The sequence below is a fragment of the Apaloderma vittatum genome, unplaced genomic scaffold (genome assembly GCF_000703405.1).
Source record: "Apaloderma vittatum isolate BGI_N311 unplaced genomic scaffold, ASM70340v1 scaffold2144, whole genome shotgun sequence".
NCBI lineage: Eukaryota > Metazoa > Chordata > Aves > Trogoniformes > Trogonidae > Apaloderma > Apaloderma vittatum.
The window spans coordinates 1-24,280 of NW_009713056.1; the positions used below are offsets into that span (position 1 = coordinate 1).

The 24,280-nt window shown below is 41.1% G+C and overlaps 1 protein-coding gene across 1 annotated transcript in view; it reads right to left on the reverse strand.

Moving 5' to 3' along the window:
* Positions 1 to 2,021: 2,021 nt before the first annotated feature.
* LOC104268240 (chromosome unknown open reading frame, human C15orf27) overlaps positions 2,022 to 24,280 on the reverse strand; it is a gene marked incomplete at its 3' end in the record, with an annotated part of 42,414 nt that continues 20,155 nt past the window's right edge. Inside the window, exons 5-8 of the mRNA XM_009868214.1 lie at positions 15,274 to 15,330; positions 13,432 to 13,570; positions 11,797 to 11,912; positions 2,022 to 2,208 (exon numbers count right to left, since the gene is read on the reverse strand). Coding sequence (XP_009866516.1) covers positions 2,022 to 2,208; positions 11,797 to 11,912; positions 13,432 to 13,570; positions 15,274 to 15,330 — 499 coding nt within the window. The remainder of the gene's footprint in view (positions 2,209 to 11,796; positions 11,913 to 13,431; positions 13,571 to 15,273; positions 15,331 to 24,280) is intronic.

Here is a 24,280-nt window from a genome sequence, read left to right on the forward strand (position 1 = left end):
TACTGGCACATGGGGTTATTCTTTCCCAACTCTACACTTGCCCTTGTTGAACTTTGAAAATAATCCAGGAAATTGCAGGCAAAACCTGTCTGTTTTGACTGACTATTACCCAAGTTGTGAACTAAAGCACTGAACATTAGTGCTTGGCTTGTGGTTTCTCACACAACCTTGACTGGGCCCCTCGTCACCAGTCCACCATGATGGCAGACCACCATGGATTGCCATCCCTTGCTACAAGACCACAGGAAATTCTTTTTCTGTCCAAGCCCTGTCTCATTCAGCATGAAGGATAGTTGTTAAAACAGAAGTCATCTGAATTTAGTGTCTGAATACAAGCACTCAATGCATCTACAAAGGCTTTGTATGCAATTCATGATACAATGCACAAAAATATTTCTTCTGGTATTTTTAGATTACTTCAGGGAACCAGAAATTAATTCTGTATACTCAGTATGAATGTTTAAATATAACTGCACCTTATTCATTACTTTACGTATTGGGTATTTTCTTATTTGCTGAATGTCTTTTTCAGCAAAAACCATGAACCTCTCCAATCATGTAACCTAACTGAATGTAGAAATCAAACCTGAAGGAAGTGGGTCTACTTTCTTGTATGTGTGGCCAGCATTTTACAGGGACGCACAAATACTGAGTAACTGTGTTGTTAACTCTAACCTGGATGTTGGAATGAGTATCTTGAACAGAAGAATTTTTAGATGAATCTCTCTCCACAGCACTAAAATTTCAGCAAGCCTCTTTATAATGTGCACAACACTTTCCAGTTCCAAATGTAACCCTCAAGGAACACATGCATAAATTATAATATACCCACTGGGGAAACCTCTGAAATACTACAAAAAAGGGGGAAATGCATTTTAGGGGGCAGTCTGCTCAACTGTCTGCTTTTAAATACAATTTCAAATCAGGAATAATTAATGACTGAACTGTGGTTAGCGCTTAGATATTATAAAGAGGAAAAAACAAAGACAACTTCTACATGCTTTCATGTAGAGAGTGGAAAGGATTATTATTTGAAAACATGGTGAGCTTTTACTCTTAAACCTTTTCATTAAAGTACTTCTGTGCTTTAAATTCTAAGGAGTTTGATCAAAATAAAGATACCATGCAAACCTCTAATTCAGATACATTCACATATTGCTCCTCTACTAAAATAATCAAGCTAAGATGTCCAAGGAAGACTAACATATCACTAAGATAGAAAGTGTTTTCTCTTCTGGAATATTACATTAAATGTTACTGAGATCAGGACACATTCTGCTATCCATTGTAAGGGTTGAGGGATCACAGGAAAAAGAGCTATGTCTTTTCCAAAAATACTTCTAGTCTGATAAAAATGCATCCAAGTAAATGTAACTGTTGATACTCCCCTGAACTACACACCTGCCCAACAGACAGCTCACAGACAATGGACTGCTCTTCACCACAGTCTCGTGGGTTGCAGGCCGCTCAGACATCCGAGCGGGAGCTGCCTACGCAGTGCATCACTTCATTCCTGGCACTAGACCTGTCCTGTCCAAGCACAGCTGGGCTGTCCGGCACTGGCAGTTTAGGCAACCCGGTGAGAGCATAGTCTCTAGGCAAGACAAGCTTCTCAGCCGATGCATGGGTCCTCTCTAAAGCACAGAAATGCAAGTGGCCAAAACCCAAAACTGTTTTTTGATGTTCTTCTCAATTTCCCTGCTTTTACCTCTGACTGATCATCCTTTTGCCAACTCTGATTTGGCTGCTGCTGCTTTACTGTTTGATGAATATAATCATGATGACACTGGGGAGGTGCATCATGGTCATTTTCTTCCCAAGTCATTTTATTGTCTCTGTTCAGAATCTGTTTGCAAACACAACAGCTCCTCTCCCTTCGAAGCAGACATAGCCTCTTTGCAAAAATAGGAAAATGCAGTACACAGGGAAAGTAATCAACTCGCTGGTAGAGTGAAGGTATTTAGTGGGTTCACTAACTCCGCGTAAGAGTATGGCAGGTCGCAGCAAACAGGAGCACTTACCTCGTGGACGTCGCAACTCAGTGATGTTCTCAGTGGCTTCATCATCCGAATCGTCAGTTGCTACCACCTTGTACCTGCTGCTGCTCTGTTTGTTCAGTACATGTGGGACCTGCAGCGCAGCCTCTCTCTCTGCAGCCAGGTCCAAATCCTGCTGAGCAAGGTGGGCCCTCAGCTGCCTGATTTCAAACTGAAGAAAAAAACAACACCACATACTAACGTCATATAAGCATGGCCAGAAGTCTATACTCTACAGTTGGGGACCTACTACTCATTTTTTCACTAAACACTACAGACTGGTGACAGCAAATACAACGTTGTTGAGCTGGGATGTGAGTCCGAGCTGCTAGTGTTCTCCCAGAGCCCATGTGAGCTGGACCATTGTTCACATAATCGAGAAATAATCACTGCCTCATACTTGTCTTCTATTTTGTACATGTCTGCGTTCTGAAGAGATGATTCTGGACAGTTTTTAATAGATCTAACTGCCAAATCAATGAAATATTTATAGAAGACCACTCTAAACAGTTAGAGATTTAGATTCATGACAAACATCCCTAACCTGCTAAGACTTTGTAGTGAGGACTTCTGTGGCAGGACGTTCTCTAAGCACCATACTCCTCTTCCACCTTGAAATCTTCTGTCCTCAACAGTGTGCAGAAAACCCTGGGGAAGGTTGCTGCTTTTCTGGCCACTCCCCTCAAATATATGAGCTATGGCATTTAATGTCTTCTGGCAATCAGGAGGGAATTGGCCTCATAACTGGTGTTATAAAGCAAACACCTGACAAAAAGACAGAAGGTACCAGGTACAATTTGATAGATGGACGCAGCATATTTCTCTCGTGTTTGACAGCTACAGGTCTTCCACGATGCAAGCGGGAAAATAATTTTTCTGGAGACACTGCAGAGACCCTTTAAACCCTTCTATAAGCACTACAAAATCCTACTGTCCTCTCCCTCCGTCACCCAGCACAGCTATGGGGCTGCATGGCAGAGCTTCTCTTTTTTAAACTCTAAGATCAGTAGTACGGCAGTGACCAAAGTCATGTCTAATTATAGAGGGTCTGAGAGGGAAAAGCAAATGAGGCGAATAATAGGCTAAGGCATTTAAAATTTAGCAATGCTCCCATAGTTCAAGGCCTGAAAAGCCATCAGAGAGCATGATGTTATGGCGAGCCACGCTGCACCTGTCACACCGCATTTACAACAGAGATGGAATTAGCACCCCAATGCTGGAAAACTGGTGTGTAACAGCATGTAGGCTAAATGAAACTGGTTCTGGTTCTTGCCTCTTAGATGCTGACTCAAATCTACTTTGCTGTGAGATTTCGGAATCTGTCAGTGGACCCAGTTTGTTCCACCACAGTCCACATCGGATGTGGTGCAAACGCCAGACATGCTGCAGAGCACCAGCGTTCCTCCAAGCTGTGTAAGCAACTGGAGGGGAAACAAGAGTTTCCATGGATTTTGCAAAGAAAAAAAAAGAAAGGAAAAGGATTCCAGTTTGTTCTATGTGGACACTACCTGCTTTCCAGAGCATTAGGGAAGGAACTACAATAACTGGAAGGCCCACTTCAAGACTCAAATCTAGAGCACAAAAGGGCAGTTCCAGCTTTCCAGAACACATTCAAACCATGGAATGCAGGGGTCTAACAAAGCACATAGCTTTTTCTCTGTTCCGAAAGCAGTGGGCAGAGGTCTGGCAGCTGCAGACAGTTGGCTGCATGAAATGCTTATTGCTCTCGACCAAAGGTCCTCTGGCAGTTGCAGTCAGAGGAGTCCGGTAGTATCAGCAAGTGTCAAAATACAGCCCTGGTCCTTGATTCCTTCAATGAAGGCTCCATGTCAGATCTCAGACGGTGGGCTTTGTGCTAACCTTTCAGGTAGGAAGAAATAGAAAACTGGTAGTGCTAACTCTTTTCTCAGCCAGCCCTGTTTCCTGAGGCTTAAGGTGTCTGTGCCATACCAGAGGTATGAACATGTCATTCAGCTTGAAAGGCCCATCTGGAGTCAACTTTACAACACAGAGAACTTCAGCTTTTATCCTTGACCTCTTTTCTGAGCCAGCCCTAAGTTTCCTGAGGCTTAAGGTGTCTGTGCCATACCAGAGGTATGAACATGTCATTCAGCTTGAAAGGCCCATCTGGAGTCAACTTTACAACACAGAGAACTTCAGCTTTTATCCTTGACTTGGCAAAAAATAATCTCCAAATATCTCACATTTCACCTTTAAAGGGACAAAGATAACCTTTCAGGCACTACCTTGGTTTAAAGGAAGAAATGCACTCAAACATGACTGGCAAAAATTAAATCTGAAGATTTTTTTTCTTAAAAAACAATGCTTAACCCTATCTACTTGCTAGCTCAAGCTAAAAAGCAATAAGAATTAGGCATCATTACTGTTTGTCTACATTTCACATTTCATCCTTCAAAAACATTTTTGAGTGTCAGAAAAAGAAATATTGCCACTAAAATGTTTAATTCTGGCCGAGTGGCAGGATACGATTTCTTTTTTTCGTGGAAAAACCCATAAATTAGCAGGTATAACACAAATAGACAAAACTGCCAAAAACTCAGCTCAACAATTGTATTTCTGCATCATACTCAATTTAACCAGCTTAAGCATATACAAAGATTGGCTGAACCCTGTAATAATCAAAAGCTTGCAGGGAATCACTGCATTTTACAGATGTCAAAAAGGAAGCACATTAGGTGACCCTTCCTGCTACAGTGAACCTACAGCAAAAAAGGGGGAAGAGACCAGGTCTTCTGATGCCCACTTACACATTCCAGTCGATAAGCAAGCATTTCCAAATACCCACAGATTATTGTCAGTCTCAAAAATCTCCACGCCCAACCACAATCCAGTTTTTAATAGCTAAGTTGATGATTTTTTTTTTTTAATTATGGCTCTGCCAACAAGCTATGAACTACTCACCCTGGCATACTCGACCAAGTAGCTGTCTGCAAGCATCACTGAGGTCACCATGCTGGACAAGAACACTTTGTCCAAACAGTTCTTTATTTCCTATTTATCAACCAAAACTACCGTCTTGGCTGAATCCCAGCCACACAGACTGCATGAGAAACTGGAATCCATGGAGAAAAGCGCTACCATCATTATTCAAGTGAACAGCTAGCACCTCTGCTACTGTTACAAAGAGAAGGGGCTTTGCTGCCATCGTATGTTTGAAAGACAGAAATACAGGCTTGTGTCTACAGCAGCAGAGGAAAAGCCTGCTCATGAAGATCCCACAAATGTCACATGCCAGCAGATACTGAAACCTAGACCTGATGCCTTGGCTCATGCAACGCTTTCCTCATCCACTGCCTGAGGATGAGAAGGATATGTAGAATAACAGCACACAGAAATGTTCAGAAAGATAACAGCAGAAACTGATGTGGCCTACAAAGCCATGCAGCTGTAGCTGGCTAACACAGGCTCTCCCTTCCGCTAAGATGGTCAGCTTCCAGGCCTCAGTCACGTTTGCCCTGAAATCTACATAGTCATTAGAACAGTGGAATACTAGAATTAAAAGACTGTTTTGTGTGTAACTGTGATTTTATTTTTTTATTGGCAGAGAAGAGGGTACTCATTGTAATAACGGTGTTTGTCTCACATTCACATCCACTGTTACTGATGCAAAGGATGGGTACGTGTTCCACAGAGGTGCAGAACTCTAACCCTGTTACAGACAGAGAAGAAGACAGAGCCAAAGCCCAATCCAATACACCCTTTCCAAACGCAAATCCAAACTCCAGCATGTTCAAAAAGGCACTAAGTGGAATGGAAAAATCACCAGTTAGAAGGATTGATTTAAGAAAATAAAAGGACATTCAGTAAAAAGTCTACGAAAAGTTAAGCAAAAAAGAAGAGATTTTTGCTCGCAAAAGGCATGGATCCATTCAGGAGATCAGTTCAATAGTAATTGTTTCCAATTATTACTTAAAAATTACTCCAAGATATTGTAGAAGCTGGATTATAGGTTCAGCCAATAAAAGCAACCCACTAAAAACTCAGGCTAAATCTTAGAGAAGTGGGCATTCCTTACAGGTGTAATTCAATGAGAGATTGCATGAGAAAATTATGCTGCAGGTGCTTGTATCTACTGAACATCATTTTAAATACTGACCTCAGGCAGTTCTAACGTGTAGAAGAGCTAATGAGATTGCTCTGACCACATGTCATGCAGTCCAGGGCAGGTTAAATAAATCATTAAAAGGTATAAAATACAACAGTCTCTTAAAGTAAAAATTCTGGGCCAAGTTAAACACATAAAATTTCTATTTGCCATATGAACAGATGTAGCTATCTGAATGTAGACCCGAGCTTCGCTGATACCGAGCACTGCAGGAGAGCTGCACTGAGAAAACCATGTTTCCTATTTTCAGGGAGATCATCCTTCCCTCAGCCTGTAAGGAAGGATGCATATTATAAATATTATGAGGGAAAAAAAGTATATAAACTTACACACATGCTTTGATTTATTTAAATTAAAGGTTACTCACAGGTATCAGCTCTGTGTTAAGAACCTTGTAAATCTCACAGAGAGACAGTGGGAAAATATGGCAGTTGTGTGGAAGATCACTTGCTGTGATCAAGGACACCAAGGTAAACAATTTTCTGGCTCAAGATCATTACAAACAGAGCAATTTACTATATTTACTCTATCAAGACACCTACCATATTAATTACCTTTCACAGAAGCATAGAATGTCTTAAGCTGGAAGGGACCTTAGAGATCATTTTAATCCAGCCTCCCTGCCGCCAGGGACGCCACCTCTCGACTAGATCAGGCAACACATGGGGACCGAACGGGAATCGAACCCACGACCTTGGCGTTGTCAGCGCCACGCTCAACTGACTGAGCTACTTTGGTAGCTTCTGGTGCATTCCTTTATCAGTAAGTTCCTAACACACTCTGCAATGGAAAAAACGTTTGAAAACTTCACAGAACCACAGTATAATGTAGGCTGAAATGGACCTGTGAGGGTCATCTAGTCCAACACCCTGCTTAAAGCAAGCCCAGTTAGCTCGGGTTGCTCAAAGCCTCCCCTGTCAAGTTTTTTAGTATCTCCAAGGTTGTATATACCACAACCTCCTTGGCAATCTGCTCCAGCACCTCACCATTCTCCTTGTTCCTGCATTTAATAGGAATTTTGCATATTCTAAGCTCATGTACTGTCACTGCACACCTCTGAGAAGAGCCCTGCTATAACCTCCCACGGGGGTGCTGCGGATGGCAATAAAGATGCAACACATGTGGCTAATGTGAAAAAGACACTTACTACCAAGAAAAAGGGAGATCTAGACCGTCTCATGTAAGAACGAGTGACTAAACTGTCAGGCATGAAGAGGAAGTGTGTTGATGGTATACTTAAACTTACTTAGTGTTTTCAGAATTTGTCACACGTCCTCCTGCAGCACAAACTTAGCAATATTTTGGCAGGAAACAAACCGGAAAGAACTATGGGGCATACCTGGGCACTTCCTCACTCAAAGAATGCATTAGGTGATTATTTATAGGCAGGTAGAATGACAGAGACCTACCCAGAGCTCTCAATAACACCTCAGTTCACAAGCCTGGTTTTAGAAAATGTGCCACCCCTCCTATCTGATATTTTGCAACGTGCGTGTAAGACTCCAAACGGGACCTAGCAGTGAATCATATAGTACTTCCTTTTAATGGTCTAGCAATAGAGTATGATTGACATAGTTTCAGAGAGAGATCAATGAACATTTTAGCCAGAAGCTTACTGGTGTCTAATGCAGGAGCAATAACTTTGCTTGATTCTATTAGTGCTGTCTGTACAGAGTGCCCTGCCCTAAAACTCATCTGCCACTGGGAGACAATCCAATGTTTATTTCCATTAGTTTAGCCATTGTTGGTAATAATAAAAATCAGGAGACAGTTGCAAACTAATGATTTACGGGCAGAATGAAACACAGGATGACCTTGGCTGCTTTCCATTCACCAAGAAAATGACTGGAAGATAGAAATAAACTAGAATTATAGCAAAAGGGTAATATAACTTATTTCTCCGATAGGTAATTTTACCAGCTAAATAGACCTGTCATTAAACTACCAGCTGTTGTACAAATTACATTCAAAGATAAAAAAAGAAATTATAGCTTCCATAGTTGTTGCAGCTTTGAGAATTATGAAAAACTCAATTCTATGGGAGCTGACAGAAAAAGAAGGTCTTTTGATAAGGCTGAATATCAAGTCTTGGCTGGACTGTACTCAGCTGAGTGACTCTCTTATGAAAGTTAAGCAGAAAAGATCATTTAAACAGATCTACTTCTATCATCAGAAATGAAAATTGTCTTACAGGTGATTCCTCTAAAAAAAAAGCAGTATGCCCCAACTGGAATTTGCATTGTTAAGGGAACTTTGTTCTGCTATTTAAGTTAAGCTATTTTGATAAAACAATACCATCAGCAATATACACTTGCCGTATTTTTTTATAGCAATCGCAGTAAAACTCTTCTACCTTTTACCTTTACCAATTTTTAGAAAACCCTGTTATTGTGATCACTAATGTTTCTCATGTTTTGTGAAGTCCTGTACAGCTATCTCAGCCCTTTTGGTATTTTCTGCCTTGACTGCCTCTCATGCTCCACTCCCATTTAATGACTTCTTTCTTGGTCAATGGAGAATAAATAAAACAGCAAACTATTCAAACCGTTTCAGTGGAGTACTACAGAGAACAAAGTGGTGGTCCGTACAACTGTAATTTATAAAATATATTCTGGTTTTCACATGTATGGCTAGCCAAAAATCAACATCTGGAAAGAGTTTTCATGTTTGCAGAAGTACGTCTCCAATGTAATTCAGGACTGGAAATGTACTTTACAGTTGTGATACCTCATCACTGGCCAAAAATAGCCAACTGACAGAAGAAACAGAAATCAAAAAGTAAGATGAAGGGAGGTTGCAGCTTTTCTGCTTTTATTTTTATTAAAGCAGGAACTCCATTTTTGCCTGCCAAGTGTTAAATACCAGCTTCAGACCAGGAGGGCATGGGACTTCTCAGAGAACTGGTCACCAATTATTTCTGTTTCAAAACCCAAACAAACGGGCTATTTTTCCCCAAAATCCTCTTTAGAAATAATGAAGATTTTGTCTGAGACTTCTAAAGTAATTTCAGCTGCAGGAGATGCCCAGACCTTGAGAATTTCAATTCCAATTGCCTGACAAGTGTCAAAGCAGTAAGAAACCGAACACAAGATCTCAGAAAAGGAAGTGCTGGGAAATGTTTCTAACAGGAATGTTTTCAGTCCTGTTTATAGTTATTAAATAAATTCAAATTATCAGTGTGGCCACAGAGGTGCAGCGTCAGGATGAATCAGTACCTACATCCACTGCTAGGATGCAGGCAACCGTGGTGCCTTGCCCAGTCTTCCCACTGGGGCTGACAGTGGTGCGTCCCAGCACACAGCCGAGGCGACAGGTCAATCCCGACGGGCGGCTCCTGTTGCCAGAGCTGGCTCCACGCACACAAGGCAAACTGGAATGCCAGGTTTGAGAGCAGCCAGACTACTGCAGGCAATCCTTCACGCAAAACCAGACACACACGCTTAAATTCTGCACACAAGTGATACTCTAAAAAGGTCAGGAAAGACAACCAAACGAAAAAGCAAAAACCTGGCAGAATTTTAAATACCATTAGGAGACATTTTTCCCACCAGATACTGTACACAATGCTAATGTGAATATTATAAGGCTGACAACTTCTTCTTGACTGAATTATGAAGCTAATAATTTACAAAGAAAGGGTGCAGTACTTTTGTCAATGTCTTCTGTTGTTAATTGTAGCAAATTAGTACATTTACCTCATATTATACAGCTGAGACATATGTTTGGCAGGATGTCAGTTAAATAAGAAAGATTAGCACGCTGTCATTTTTCTATAGTCATATTTTTCCCTAGCTGATGACACTTGAAAGCTAGGAGAGAACCTGCCCTGTTTTCACAGATTTACTCATCTACCAATGCAGTATATCTTAGCGCTTGATGAACAGCTCTACTGTAATCATCAGAGCTCACATGAGGGCTGTTATGCTCAGATATTTTGCAAGGCAGGCATGCAGATAAGGAGTACGTGTATCAGAATGGAGAGCAGGAAAAGCTGCTCCCAAACCCTACTTGGAATAACAAGCCCACCTTTACTCGTAACACCAAAAATTGTTTAGAAATCGAGAGACTTATCTGGTTGCATAATCCACTTCCTAAAAAAGAATGTTTTCAAATTTATGACTGCCAAGAACTTAGTCTAACAGCATGGTATAACAGACAAAACACTGCAATAGGACACCAGAAATCACTGATTTGCCTAGCGCATTTGGTCAAAGGATCATCTCTCCCCTGTGAAATGGGGCATATACCATTTTCCTGCTCGTTTCACGATCATGAGAGAACCATGAATCACTTAGTACCATTGTGCAAAGTCTTCAGGAAGAGGGCTGCAGTTTTGACACTGAAGATACTTACGCAGATGAAGGTAAAAGTGAAGTCTAAGGTTTAGCAATTTGTTATGGTTAACATGAGTGACTCTCAAAAACAGTGTTACAGAATGACACACGGTCAACAGGTCTTCCAAAGTCACCACACAGACAAGGCAACCTAACACTACCAAGAGCTCATTGCAGAATCCTAGGCTGAGATCTAGAAGGCCTGGAACTAAATCTAAAAAGCTACTCTGGGACCTAAATGCTGATGGTTTCCAAAGTATTTCAGGTCCCTTGATAAAAGACAGGCATCTAAATCCTTGCTTCAGATTATGTATCTTTTGGGCAGCTGGGTCTGTTCTGGGACAAGATGCCTCTCCTCCTGCCTACTCAGGCTCTTTACTTTTTTGACTGATCGAGCCATTCAGACTTACAAGTCGCATCATTTTGTATTTGAAAGCACCTACCACAAGTGGAGAATGGGAATTGAAGCTAGAAATCTCCAGATTTGTTTGGACACCTCATAGTCACCCTTACAACTGAAACAAGAAGTCACTTGGTGAATCATTCTGTTGTGGTCTGACGGTCACCTGACTGCTTCCTTAGCCTGAGCCTCAACATACATTCCTGGTTTCTACTTTGAAGCAGGTTATTCAAGAACTCATTTGGATGAGACAAATGGCAAAATCTTCTGGCTTATTGCCCAAACAGTGCCTTTATACCTTTTTCATGTTAAGTATATTCATTTGAGAAGTTTTATGCTTCACCTTCCCTTACCTCAAAACTGATTCACTGAACATTTGGGGGCCTGGGAAGAGTCTTAAATCTTTACTTGCTTCCAGGAACTAGAAGCTTCTATTGCAACATTTTGAGTCTGCCAAAAGAACCTGTGACTGACCTACCAGGAGGTTGCCTTCTGCATTTAAAGCAGGGAGACTCATTAACTTTCAACTGCATATACTTTTCCTAGGAATACAGCCTCAATATAGCTGCAGTCTCCAGCAACGGCATTGACTTTTACATATTTTTAGTATTATGTCAAGCTAGCTATACTCATTCAATAAACTGCGTATTGGGAGCATTCTTTTTCTATACCTCACATTTGTTTTCCTCACCTTAAAAACCACAGGCACAGCAGCAGAGGGTGACAACTGCTGTTTGACAAGAGCCCGGCTGCAGCGAATACTTCCTTAACATTGAGACCTGTCACCTTACAAGAGAAGTCCTAGTGATACTTCTCAAACCTTAGCTTGCAGCAAAGTGCATGAACTGTTTGATTTGTCATGACAAGCTATGTGTAAATAAAGACATAACTGAACTTTACCCCTTGTTCCTGGCAGATCTGGGTTAGTCTTTCCAGCTGCTCATCTTGAATAACCTTTGCCTTCTCATACTGCTGAATCATCATCTCCATTTCCACTTTCACTGGAAGGACATAGGCTGGAAAACACAAATAAGCACTTAAAGTAACCCAGCTGTGATTTGGGCTTTGGTCAGAGGGAAAATCTTTACAGAGCTTAACCATCCAAAGCATGTCACCCCTTGCATCTACAGGAGCAGAGTATCTCTTATAGGAAAAGCACTACTGTGTTTCCTCCGGGGAAGGACTTCGAACATGTGAAATGCAGGTCATCAGCAGAGTCTAGATCTTGTTCCGACAGACCTGCATTTGCCTGGCTGAGCTAAAATGCCTCCTGCATGCTCTTCCTAGCTTCTGCTGTACTAACACAGATATTTTCCAGTGTTTACCACAGACTTCCTGAACTGCTAGGTAGGAGGATTTTCTGCTTAGAGTTTGCTCATCCCCTTTAAACCTGAACAGCACAGCTCCCTTAGGAAAAGAACTATTCCAGAGACCTAAGCATTTAATTCCTAGACTTTGTGGTAAAAAATAAGTCCTTAATGGAAATAGCAGACTAAGAAGAATATTTTAAAAAACAAAAAGGCATTTATTGTCTATTGCTTTTCAAGCTGCAGTCCAGTTTTCAAAAGCTCTTCTGAACACCTCTGGAAATTTTGTTCCTGTCATAACTAGGGCATACTCAGACTGATTAGCAAAGCTGTTCAGTGCATATTGCAATTCTTGATGTTTTCTGAAGCTAACTAGATCCTGACTTTTTTTTGTACCCTTCAGTCAGTGAGCTTCAACCCTTCCTCAACTCTGAATACAGAGTTTCCAGGGCACCTAAACCCAAAAAAACAACTTGACTCTGATCTTTTACCCATGAGCGAAGTGATCCTCCTCTTATTCCCTTTCCACTTCTTTTCCCAGTAACCTGAAATCACTGAGCACAAAGTATCCTACACTAGAGTCCTTGCTTCCAGGCACAGTGGCTGGCTTTGCTCTCTGCAACCTTGACTTGTTGGGCCTTTATCTCCCAGGTACTTCCCCAGAGGAGTCTGTACCAAACAGTACCAATATACATTTCATTATTATGCCGTACAGCTCCCCAGCACTGTAGAGAGCACCTTCAACATGGAACCCTCATGGTAAGAAAACGCTCCTGGAGTCTGACATAGAAATTGTATTACAGATAAGAACTTGGAAAAAATGCACCAAGACAGAACTAGCTGTATGGAAATGGGGAGGGTCCAGCAAATACCAGAAAAGCAGATTGAAAACAGTTATTTTGCAGAATCGGGAACGACATCTGGTGGCAAGAGACTGGAAGCACATCAGGGCATTTGCTTTACCGGATAGGGGATGTGAAGGTGCCCTAAGAGATAAAGAAGCCGATCAATTATAAAGGCTCCTAGGGAACAGGAGACACAGCCATGAACTTGAGACCCACTCTCCTCCATGGGAGTCATAACTCTCTTCTGTTCTGTGCTTTTAAAATCTAAGAGGAAGGAGAATGACAGAAACAGTGGTGGCAAGCAGTTTCCGCGTATTTTTAAAATCTGCTTTTTCCCAGCCTGCCAGGTAATTCTGGGAGTCACAAACTGAATGAGCACTCACCATCAATGATCCTCTTCACTCTCCATATTCGTAGCGTGATAATAAGGCTGATAGCATCCCATGGGCTGCTGGGGCCATTAGCCACTGTTGAGGCCACCATTGGTGCCAATGACAAGATTATGACAGCACCATCAAACACCTAGAGAGAAATCAGGTTTTTTTAATCCTTCCTAAAGATCATAATCCTAACATTCCTTCTTGGGGTCTTGAAGGGCTCTCACTTTGCCCAAAAGAAATACAATTATGGTACATATTTGACAGTGATCTGAGACGTGGCCAAGCCACAGAAAGGCTGCATCCTTTTTAGGTAGCACAACAGAATTCCTTAGTGCATTTTACGAGGTGAGGAGAGATAAGTTGTGGTGGGAGGGCAGGGCAAGAGAACAGTATTGGGAAATACTAGCCAAAATCCCCAAGTAGAAGTGATAGCCAAAATGCTGTTATAGATAAAAAGTTTTATTATCATGGGTACTTTCTACCTGTTATTTGGCATAACATCATCCCAAAAAACAGTCCCTGCCTAGAGATCTTACTGCCTACACGAAGAGATCAAGAAGACAACTAGAAAAAGGTGAAGTGAAAAGACTTGATGGCTCTTGGCTATGTCCTGACTACACAACGTGGTTGAGAACAGCTGTATATCAAGACAGAAAGACTCCTTGCTTTCACCTTCACTGGATATCTGCATTTTCAAGGTTTTTGACAACTGGGACTCTTTAGAATGATTTGTATGACATTGGTTGCATTGGGATTAGATCAGAAAAGGCAACTGTGCAAAGTATTAGAGAGAAATGCATAAGTAAATACATTTCAGAACAAACTGGCAAGTGTTGTGTCTGTTCTGTACTCGCCTAGCCGAGTAGGACAGAATATTACACTCTCATTCCCTTCCCAGCTGCCAAAGACCACTGATCAATGGTTTGCCTAAGAAGGCAAGACACAGATTTTATAAGCACTACACATTTAGAACTGCGCATAATGATTCAGGGTATTGAAAAGCAATGCTCTTCACTGCCATCATTTGACAAGCAGTGAACAGTATCACTCTGTTCTAAAGTACCAGAACGAATTATCAGAAACTGCTGCATTTAACCTCCATAATAATAAGATCTGAATCAATAATTTCAGTTTCACTTCATTTTTTTTCAGCAAAACAAGTTAAAAAAGCGTACAGGCCTCTACACTCACTCAAGTTCTGAGAAAACCCAGATTTTCTTCTGGTGCATCCTGTGCAGTATTAACTATCAGACAGTATAAAGAAAGAGCTAGTAATTTTCCTGATCTCCAGATTTCTGCTCAAATTGGGATTATGTCTTATTTTTAACACACGCACTTCCTTATTTGCTTGTGTAACAGTATGACATTCTACCTCATTTTTAATCTGAGGTGTAAATTACAGTATTTATCATAACTCAATGTAATTAAAAAATAATTTCACAATAAAATTGGGGTTTTTCCCAAACCAGTATTTTCTATCAGAAAACTACACATGATTTTTCGACCAGTTCTAATTTCAATTTAATTATAGGAATGGGGTTACACAAGCCACATAACACTCACATTGCTCATTAACTCAGGGTGGCAGTATCAGTTAGATTAGCAAAGCTCTAATAAGGAAATAAACGCACACAAAAAGCAAAAACGTCACCATCCCTCCCTTAATTATTTCCAAATATTGCACACTTCTGAGTCTCTCACAGAAAAATGGATCGCATCATACATCTATCTATACATGCGTATAATGACAAGAACGCGCATGCTGAGATCTCAGCCACCCAAAGCTGTTCTTAATATTCGTACAGTGTCTTCCCAGGAAACAGTACAAGGAGTAAGAGCACTTACCTCTATTTTGTTTTCAATGTAATCCCATATGCCAAGGACCACAATCCTCAGAATAGTCTAGAAAAATAAATTAGGGGAAAAAAAAGATGATGAATGTTACTGTAATTTTAGAAAAACATTTAGTCCTTTATCTATTTAGGGGCTATTTTTTTTTATCTTATTTAAGCATTATACATTTCTTCTGACTAATAATGAGGATCTAGGAATACCTACACTTCTCTACTATGAAAGCAGATATTGCTTTCCAACCACTACACGGACTCAGTAAAACTTTCACAAACAAGTTCCAAGCTCAAATGTTTGCCTCTTTTCTACCCTCCTAAAATTTTGCTTTTAGACTTGTGAGGTTTAGATTACCAAGCCTCCCCACTCTCTGGACCCAAGTGTATAGAAGATCCACTGTGAGGTCTCCCCAGGTGGAATGGGGCACAATTCTCTTTTCTTGCCAGCTTGGATATGCCAGTGCTTTCTATTTGCTAACGAAGCAGGAGAAGCACTGCCCCTTTTTAATGCCCAGAGATACTGACACTTCATCAATTTGAAAAGCAGAGGCTCTATTTCTCCCCCTCTGGAGAAGAGGGCTGTTGTCCTATTATAAAATCCCAGAAAGTCACAGGACAAAGGAGAAAAATATCTATGTGATCTTCCTTTATGAAGCAAAACAGCTATATGTAGCATCAGTAGCTACAAAAGAGGAATAAAGAACAAGCACAGAATGAACCAACGGTGAATTTCCATAAAAAAAATCCAACGGCACCTTTCCAGATTCTTAACCCAGCCTTCAGAACATGCAATAAGAAAATTAATTAAGCCAACGAATGACTGAAATTGAATTCACATAAAAGCATAATCGGCAGGGATGTTTTCAGCCAATAGCAACAAGATCAGATTTAGACAGACTCTACAGATTTGAAGAGTCCAACTGCAGCAGTGTGCCTTGCAAGGAAGCTCAGAATGCTACTTGCTCCATTAAAGAAAAATACCAATGACAGAGAGCTCGGCAGGTCTATGCTTGAGGGGTGACCATGCCAAGAACTGCACAGAACAAAGAGACTGTGATGAATATATGTTTCTCCTCTTCACGACAAATACAAATCTATCAAATCCCAACCAGCTCTGAATTTATGCCAATACAGCAGCACTAACTAATCGCAGAATAACACGGGATTTTTCAGTACCATCCCTATGCATGGTTTTGCCAAAGCCCATGAGCCCAGCTGCCTCACTCGGCCCAGGGATGACTGTGCTGAGCTCTATCTTGGCACTCCAAACCTGGATAACAGCACTTAATCCTGTTTTGCAGAGGAAGGTATTGCTGTGGGAGATGTGGTGCTTTGAGAGCCCAGCCTCATACCACCAATGAGCAGGAAAGTGAACCAGCCAACGTTTACTCAGAAATGGTGTATGTGAAAAATTGGCCAAGTCTGGCTGAGAAAGGGAGTCACTAGCCACAACAAAAAAAATGCAGCGTGCTCTTTCCTCTACAAAAAATTATAAGACTATATGCGGACACCAAGGACTGCTAATGCTGCTGGTCCGTAATCCTAAATAGAACATTTTACTTCCAAAGCATTTTACAAACGCAGCATATAGGATAAGGCTCACTGCGATTTCCTTACTAACGTATATGCTTGAGGTTTATACATGGAGGAAGAGATGCACAACAGCAGCTCCTCAAATTCCTTAATGACTCCAAATTCGCCAGCATGATGTGACGTGATGTACCCACAAGGTGTAAGTACCCACAAGGTGTAAGTACCCACAAGGTGTAAGTACCCACAAGGTGTAAGTACCCACAAGGTGTAAGTACCCACAAGGTGTAAGTACCCACACTGCTTAAGTACCCACACTGCTGTACAACCAAGGCGTTCCTGCAGTCTTAACTCAAGTCTCAAGCAGAATGTTTTCAAGCAAAACCGTCCCAGCTACTACATAAGCACCTCCCTCACTACCCACTGAGAAACTGCACAAAATGCTTAAGTTACTCATGAGCTGTAAATTCAGTTATATTAGTTAACCTGGGGTCCACCACAGCAGGTTTCACAGCGGGCAGCAGTCAGGAAACGCACGAGGAAAAGCAGTGCTGTCTAAAGCTTGGGATGCTACCCTTCCCACAGCTACTCTACTGACAGCACAGAGAAATCCGGCTGGTTTCTTCTACGCAGCTTAGGGAGCATTAATGAAGTGCTAGATCAGTGAGCAAGTAACTAAAGGATGGCTGAGCACTTCACACCTTTACACTAACTGATGGTGAAAATCTTCCTTTGCACAGGCGTGCACAAAGGTATTTGCACCAAAATATTAAGGCACATCTGCACAAAGGAAATAGAAACAGTCTCACACCTCTAAATAGAATTTACCATGGGGCTGTTAAGGGAACATAAAAAGGATTTACCTTTCTGTCTTTTTAATTCCTCATCACAGTGTTTAAATCAGACTGTGCTACTGTCATATTAATGGGCCTGAGTAGTTCCAAGGGCTGGAAGCTAGCATGAATGTTTTAATTTTCAGTCTCCTGTTGTGAATCAGCACCAGCCAGCAATGACTGGAAGTCTGCTTGGCAGACATTTAATGCGGTAATGCTTGTTGGTGCTACCTCTACAAGTGAGGTCTCCTCACAAAAAGCGCCTTGATGAGTAGCATCTTGGCTCTCAGCTAGAGCAGACACGCTGTAGGAAGGCAGAGCGTGACGGCTGGATGGACCCAGCTCCCCATCCGAGAGACACGCTCTTCAGAACAGACTGGCACAACTGAGGGTTTAAGCTTTTGTTCTACACGGAAGCCCTTAAAGCTTAGCAAAAGCCCCACATCACCACTGAAGTGACAAAAGCCACGCAAGGCAGCTTCTCCTTGGTGCCCTGTGGGAACTGGGCACCCAAGAAAGGATGACGAGCGAGTCACAGAGCGTGTGCACCTGGGCACACAGGGCCGTACGCTTTGCCGCCCCCCGGCCAGTCCTCACTAGAGGCAACTCCCAACCAGGCTTAGCTTTCTCTACCGTCCCTCTGTTTTCTCAAAGCATGAGATCACGCCCACTGCTGCTGCCATAACTCTTACCCAGAGGAGTCTGAACCGTGTAAATTTGGACTTCTCTGGGTAAATCTCCCTGATGATTCAATATAATAAATACTTTGACCAAAATGAAAGCATTACTATTACTTATAAACAACATTTTCATATTTTTCCTAAGTAACCATAAATATATTTCAAATATATTGCATTTGATTGTGTATTTTCTCTGTATGGAACTTAAAATATGAGAACCTTTAGCATAGTCCAAAAAAAGACAGGAATTAATAATCCAGGAAGTTTCCTTCACACTGTACATGGACCAAACTGAAAAATGCGTATGAATTAAGAGATAACTGCAACGTAACATTCATCACAGACCAAACATAAATGTTAGTAACTATCACTATTTGTAAAAGCAAGAGTCTACAAGAAAGAGGGGGAAAAAAAGGAGCAGCACTGCTGTTTCCTACTGATGTGCAGGCATTTTTCAGCACTGTAGCAAATGCACACACATAGTTTTGCATTACGCTACAGGCATTCTGCATTTTTGGACACACAGGGTTGAAAGCAAACACCAAGTATCAGTGTGAGTACTTATCTGTTAAAGGCCACTGCCAGCTTGGGGTTTTGCATTTGAAAAAGAATGCTTTAGCATTTCTGGACTGGTAATCTTTTAATTAGGAAGTTCTTAAGATACATGTTGTTTTAATTATATAAGAAATAATTTTTTTGTTCTCTGAGAAAAGCTGAATTATTCCATAAAAGTCTGTCAAGTGCACTAAGAAAAGGTAAATGACTCGACACTTCTGTTAACTTCTTTAAGTTGGAGTAAACCCAAATAAAAGCAAAATTTTAAACCAGTTTTCAGACAGAAAAGTAATTTTGAAGTTGACAGCATCCCTTAGTGACACACATTTGTTTGCACAGCATTAACTGTCTGCAGTGATGAAGAACTGTGTGATGCTGCAAGTTTTCTCTCTAATTTTGTAGGGAAGCCTGGCCACGTCCTTTGCTGAGCCAACCATGTGAATTCCCACAACCTACACGAGCTAGCTACATTTGCCAGCTGACTGCGATGTACGTGAGGTAATTTTATACACTTCTGCTTGCAGCAGTTAATACAATTTACTATTCAGTGACTCGCTGCCAAATTCATCCGCAGTGTAGAGAGGCAAAAGGAGGCAGCACAGGAGGTGAAGCTGGCCCACCAGGTTTAGCTAACAGCAAAGGAGAGCAACCCACATTTTGAGATGGGGTAGAGATTGTACAAGAGAGAGATGGGATGGAGTGGGGTGGAAAGGGTGTCTCTAGAAAAGCCCTTCCTTCCACTGCCACAAAACTAATCCATCTGTTTCAGAGGGTCTTTACCTCTGGCTCGTACAGAAACTCTGAGGATTAAGCTGCTGCTTTTTGGATACACCTCAGAAGGCCAAATATTTTTTTAAATCTTTCCCAGAAAGAACATCTTGTACTCAATTTGTAATTTATAACCTCTCTGGTTTGGGTCACTCCACAGAGGCCTTAGTTCATTCACTACTGAAAAGAATCTTCTTTTGCCATCTTCTGGTGTGCCCGTCCTGAGATCCTGCAGCAGCGCAGGGAGGAACATGTCAGCATCTTTACACTGAGACGTCCTCCCCTTTCCAGTACAAAGGCATCCTCCTCACGCGATTTCTCTTCAGTCAAGGCTCTGAAAGGAAACGCGTAACTACTGACCTCATCTCACATATTACCCAGCACAAAATGCTCCCCATGTACTCTGCAACTGCTGTGGCTTTAGTAGCACATGTGCTCCCATAGAAACTGCAAAAGCTTGGTGATGCTTAATAGATGTGAGTGCAGTATATTCTTTTTCACTGACTAACACTAGTAATATTATGATGTCATACAGTATCCAAACCTACTTTTGTGTAAACACTGAAGTTCTTTCTCCTTGTTCTTATGTTCTCCCATAATATTTGTTTTTACAACATGAAGAAAACCAATGACTTTTAAACTGACAACTCCGGATAGATTCGAAAACGCTTCTCACAAATATAAATGGCTTACTAGAAATGCTGTATACTACCATAAGGTAAATGCAGATTGGAGAGAAAACTGGTCTTAAGCATCCCTGCATCAGAAGTTCCTTCTGGCCACAAGAACACCAGTGCTAATTCTTATCCTTGAAAGCCACTGAGTAGAAGGTGGTCGACTGTCCCTATCAAGAGATGAAAGCACAAAAGCAGCACTGATAGAGCACAGCATATAAAGTCAGGTATGTTCTTGTAAATGAAATGGGCAGACTGGCATTTCATGTCTAGCTAAATTCCTAGACCTCTGCGAAACCATTTTCGCCAGTAACTACTCTTTTTGTGAAGCAACAAAGGTGGCTAGAAATTTCACATTATATTAAATATTTAACTTTTTACACACTAGCAAAGAAGGAAGCTTAAATTTAACTTAAATTACATTATTATATAAAATCCATGTTTTTGTTCCTAGATCCCTCCTACTCAACTCCCTTAAAAATCAAAACACACAGAGCCAGGAACGCAGTGCATTTATGTACCATGAGAGAAGTTTTGTGTACATGGAATGAAAGTAAACATCAAGAAAAGAAGCTACAGCTCATGGAAGAATTATAGAATTAATAGAAAATTATTATCTTTCTGCTCAGAGCTTACAAAAAAATGTAGCACAAGTAACATAGTTTATTTCTCTATTATAAAATTATGAATTTCTTATAAAAAAATCTATATGGGAAAGACATTATTTTAACTTAGTTCTGTCATCGGGGATGTTTTTCCTTTTTAACAGAACCCTAATAGTAGGGCCTTCCTCAGGAGGTTTTATTCCTTCCAAGGATTGTTATAAACAAGGAGTAAAGTGTCAGACTACTGTGAACACTTCTTTTTAACATACAGGATGAGGAAAGTCTTTGGGGTTTTTTCCCTCCTAAGAGTGAAAATCTAAAACGTACTTGTGAGCCACAGCTAATGAAACAGATTATTTACCAGCTAGGACCCCAGGCTTGCTCTACTCAATTTGAGAACTCATTTCTTGGACACAGATACAGAAAAAAAGCCACAGTTCCATGATTGCCTAACTTTAAGCACATCAGAAGACTTGGTTACTCCGAGGGAAACACTCAAGTGCTGAAAGCTAGCAGAATGCCTGAGTGCTTGGCTTGACTGAAGCACATACAGAGCAACGCAAACAACTAAGATCAAAGAATTCAACTGTTGCACTCAAATGGTCTCATCAATCTCAGTGGAAAAGCAAAACTGAACAACAGCTACAGAATCAAATATTTGGGGCAACGTGATAAGACCATTAAAATAGAAGCAGGCTCCAATCCACTTACCAAAACACCGTGACACTCCCCATCTTCCTTTCTCAGCCAACTATTACCAAGGCTGAATTTGCCCTCTTGATAGGGTGTAACCCCGGCCTTGCCTTGCTGTTGGTACTGGGGTTTCCCCCCCAATGTCTTTCTCTTCTCTTCTGTCTTAACATCTGGGTAACATTTGGTGCACAGACAAATCATAGTGATGTATGTAAACAGAGACAAACATACACAATCATCACCACTAGGAAATTCTGTTTAAAAACTTGGAAAAAAGCAGAAAGAGATGTGCACTTCACTTGAATAAGGATATTTTAATGTTGGAAAGTCACAGACAGTGACAGGGAATACAAAATTAACAAAGTGCAATAAATTCCTTTAAGCCTTGTGGCTATAAAGAACGGACAGAGCAAGAAGATGCTGTGAGCCTAGTTACTTGTTTTGTTGGCAGCAGTTGTGCTGGCATTAGCCAGCTGCTGGCACATTTCCCCTCTTCGTTTTAACCAAGCAGAGGGCCAGGGCCTGTTTAACATGATAGGACAGTAATTACTTGCAATGCCTTTATAGCACCAGCTTTTAATGAGTCATATTTTTCCAAAGCATTCAGATTTCGTGCTGAAAGCTTTCTGGTTTTTAATAGTCTTTTACAACTTCAGATGATTTGTTCTAGTCTAAGTCAGAGTTGCTCTTCTGAAGAATTGTATATCCACACTTACAACTAATGGGAACCAAACTATGGAATAAACAATAGGAGATGGTACTTGCTATGGAAACAACCCTTTCTAAACATCAGAAACCCTGAATCCTTGCTTTGAGGAAAAAGGCACTGACTGAAGGACTAATCAATACACAGCAGTTGCCTGTTATATCCAGGCAAACTAACTGAACCTGTTCACCTCTGGAAAATCATCCTGGCATGAACAGCTGCAGACTGCAAAACCTCACTAGAACACATGATCTTTTCAACAAATAACTCCAAAACAAGGACAGTTGACTCACGGTGTTGAGAATCAGAGGGCAAAAAATCCCCTCATGGCACCAAAAGAACAAACAAAATTAAGATGGACGCAAAAAAAATAACATCATCTGCAAATTCTGCAATGTTTTGTAACCTCTTGAAAAATCAAAGCTTTTAACTTGAATTAGAAAAAACAAATCCTCTGTTTCTCCTCTGCTGAGACATATTTTATGTGCTGATGCTCACTAAACCAACTTGGCACAAGGGCAACTCCAGGAAACCCAGAAGGAAAGGTACATCTTCATCCAGATCCGTGTCCTTGAAGCACATCTAATTGCTCTGCAGTGCCACCTCTGTTGCTTTAACTCCGTTAATGACCGTGAGCTGTCAAATGAACCAATATCCAAAACCCTCCTCTGTGCACCTTACATGGCCTTTTTCTTTGGGGGGGATGAAAATTCAAACCATAATAATTGGATAGGTTAAAGAAGATATTTCGCAAGACAGAAACAGATAATAAAGTGAGTGGTAAGATGTTTATAAAAAATGAGAACAAGTAGAGGAAAAAAAGCAGTTCCAAATACCTAATACCGAAGGAAGGAAAAAAGCATGGCGAGCCAGGCAATTAGTTTTGCCTCAGTCAAGTATTTCTCTTACTGCTTTCCTGCAAAACACTTGTGAACCTGTTCATCCACTTATGTGGGTACTCTTTCTCAGCTGAACTGAAGCAAATAATCTCTTCTTTGAGACAGATGAGTGCTGGCCCTGAGGATCTAGCTGCACAGACAGAACCAACCGACCAAAAACTGCCAGCATATGAACTGAGCTACGACGGGACACAGGAGCAAGGCAACACATCAGAGTTCGAGAAGAGTGGTTGGTGTCACGAGTGAATCGAAACACAACTTGAGATTACACCCCAGCAAAAAGAAATTGGAGGCCACAGGAGAAGTTTTTTGTGAAACAAGCTCCAGAAAGCAATGAAGACCATTGGGTGTGGGTGTGCAGCCATGCTGCTAGCAGCAGAGGTACAAGCTGATTCTGTTGGGAAGCTCAGGATCACAGGGAGCTCCAGGGCACTAATCCCCACTGAAGAAAGATTCTGGGAGAGAGGTGAAAGTACTTCTTTACAGGCAATGGGCTCCATCTAGCAAACCTCAGTCTTAAAGAATTAGAATGTACAATTCACAAAAGAAAGACTCTGCAAATTTTTTGTTTAGAGATTTTTTTTCGTCAGTGAGTTTACACATATTCTACAACCCAAAAGTGCTGTCAAATCACGGGGATAGTAATCACAACCATTTGTGTAACTGCAGCACCAGCAGGCTAGGCTGCCAAGTAGTCTTTGAGACCCCTGTGGGTTGCCAGGGAATCTTTGCAGAAAGCACCCACTGACAGCCTGGCAACACCAGCTAGAAAATGCCTGTTATGAGTAGAAATACAAAGTAGAAATGCAAAGTGTTTACAAATGTAAATAAATGTATTTCATTAATAGAACCATGGAAATAAACACGGTGAGTATGAATTCAACAGAAGTGGTGTATCAAATCATTTGCAGATATCACAGCTCTTTGGTTTTTTTCTTGTTTAGGGGTTTTTATTTTGCAACCTTCACCTAAGTTTACTGCAGAGTGTAGACTTCAACATCTGTTTGGATGATAAGATCTTCTTGTATGGAATTAGAAAAAATACTTTTAAATACTGAAGTC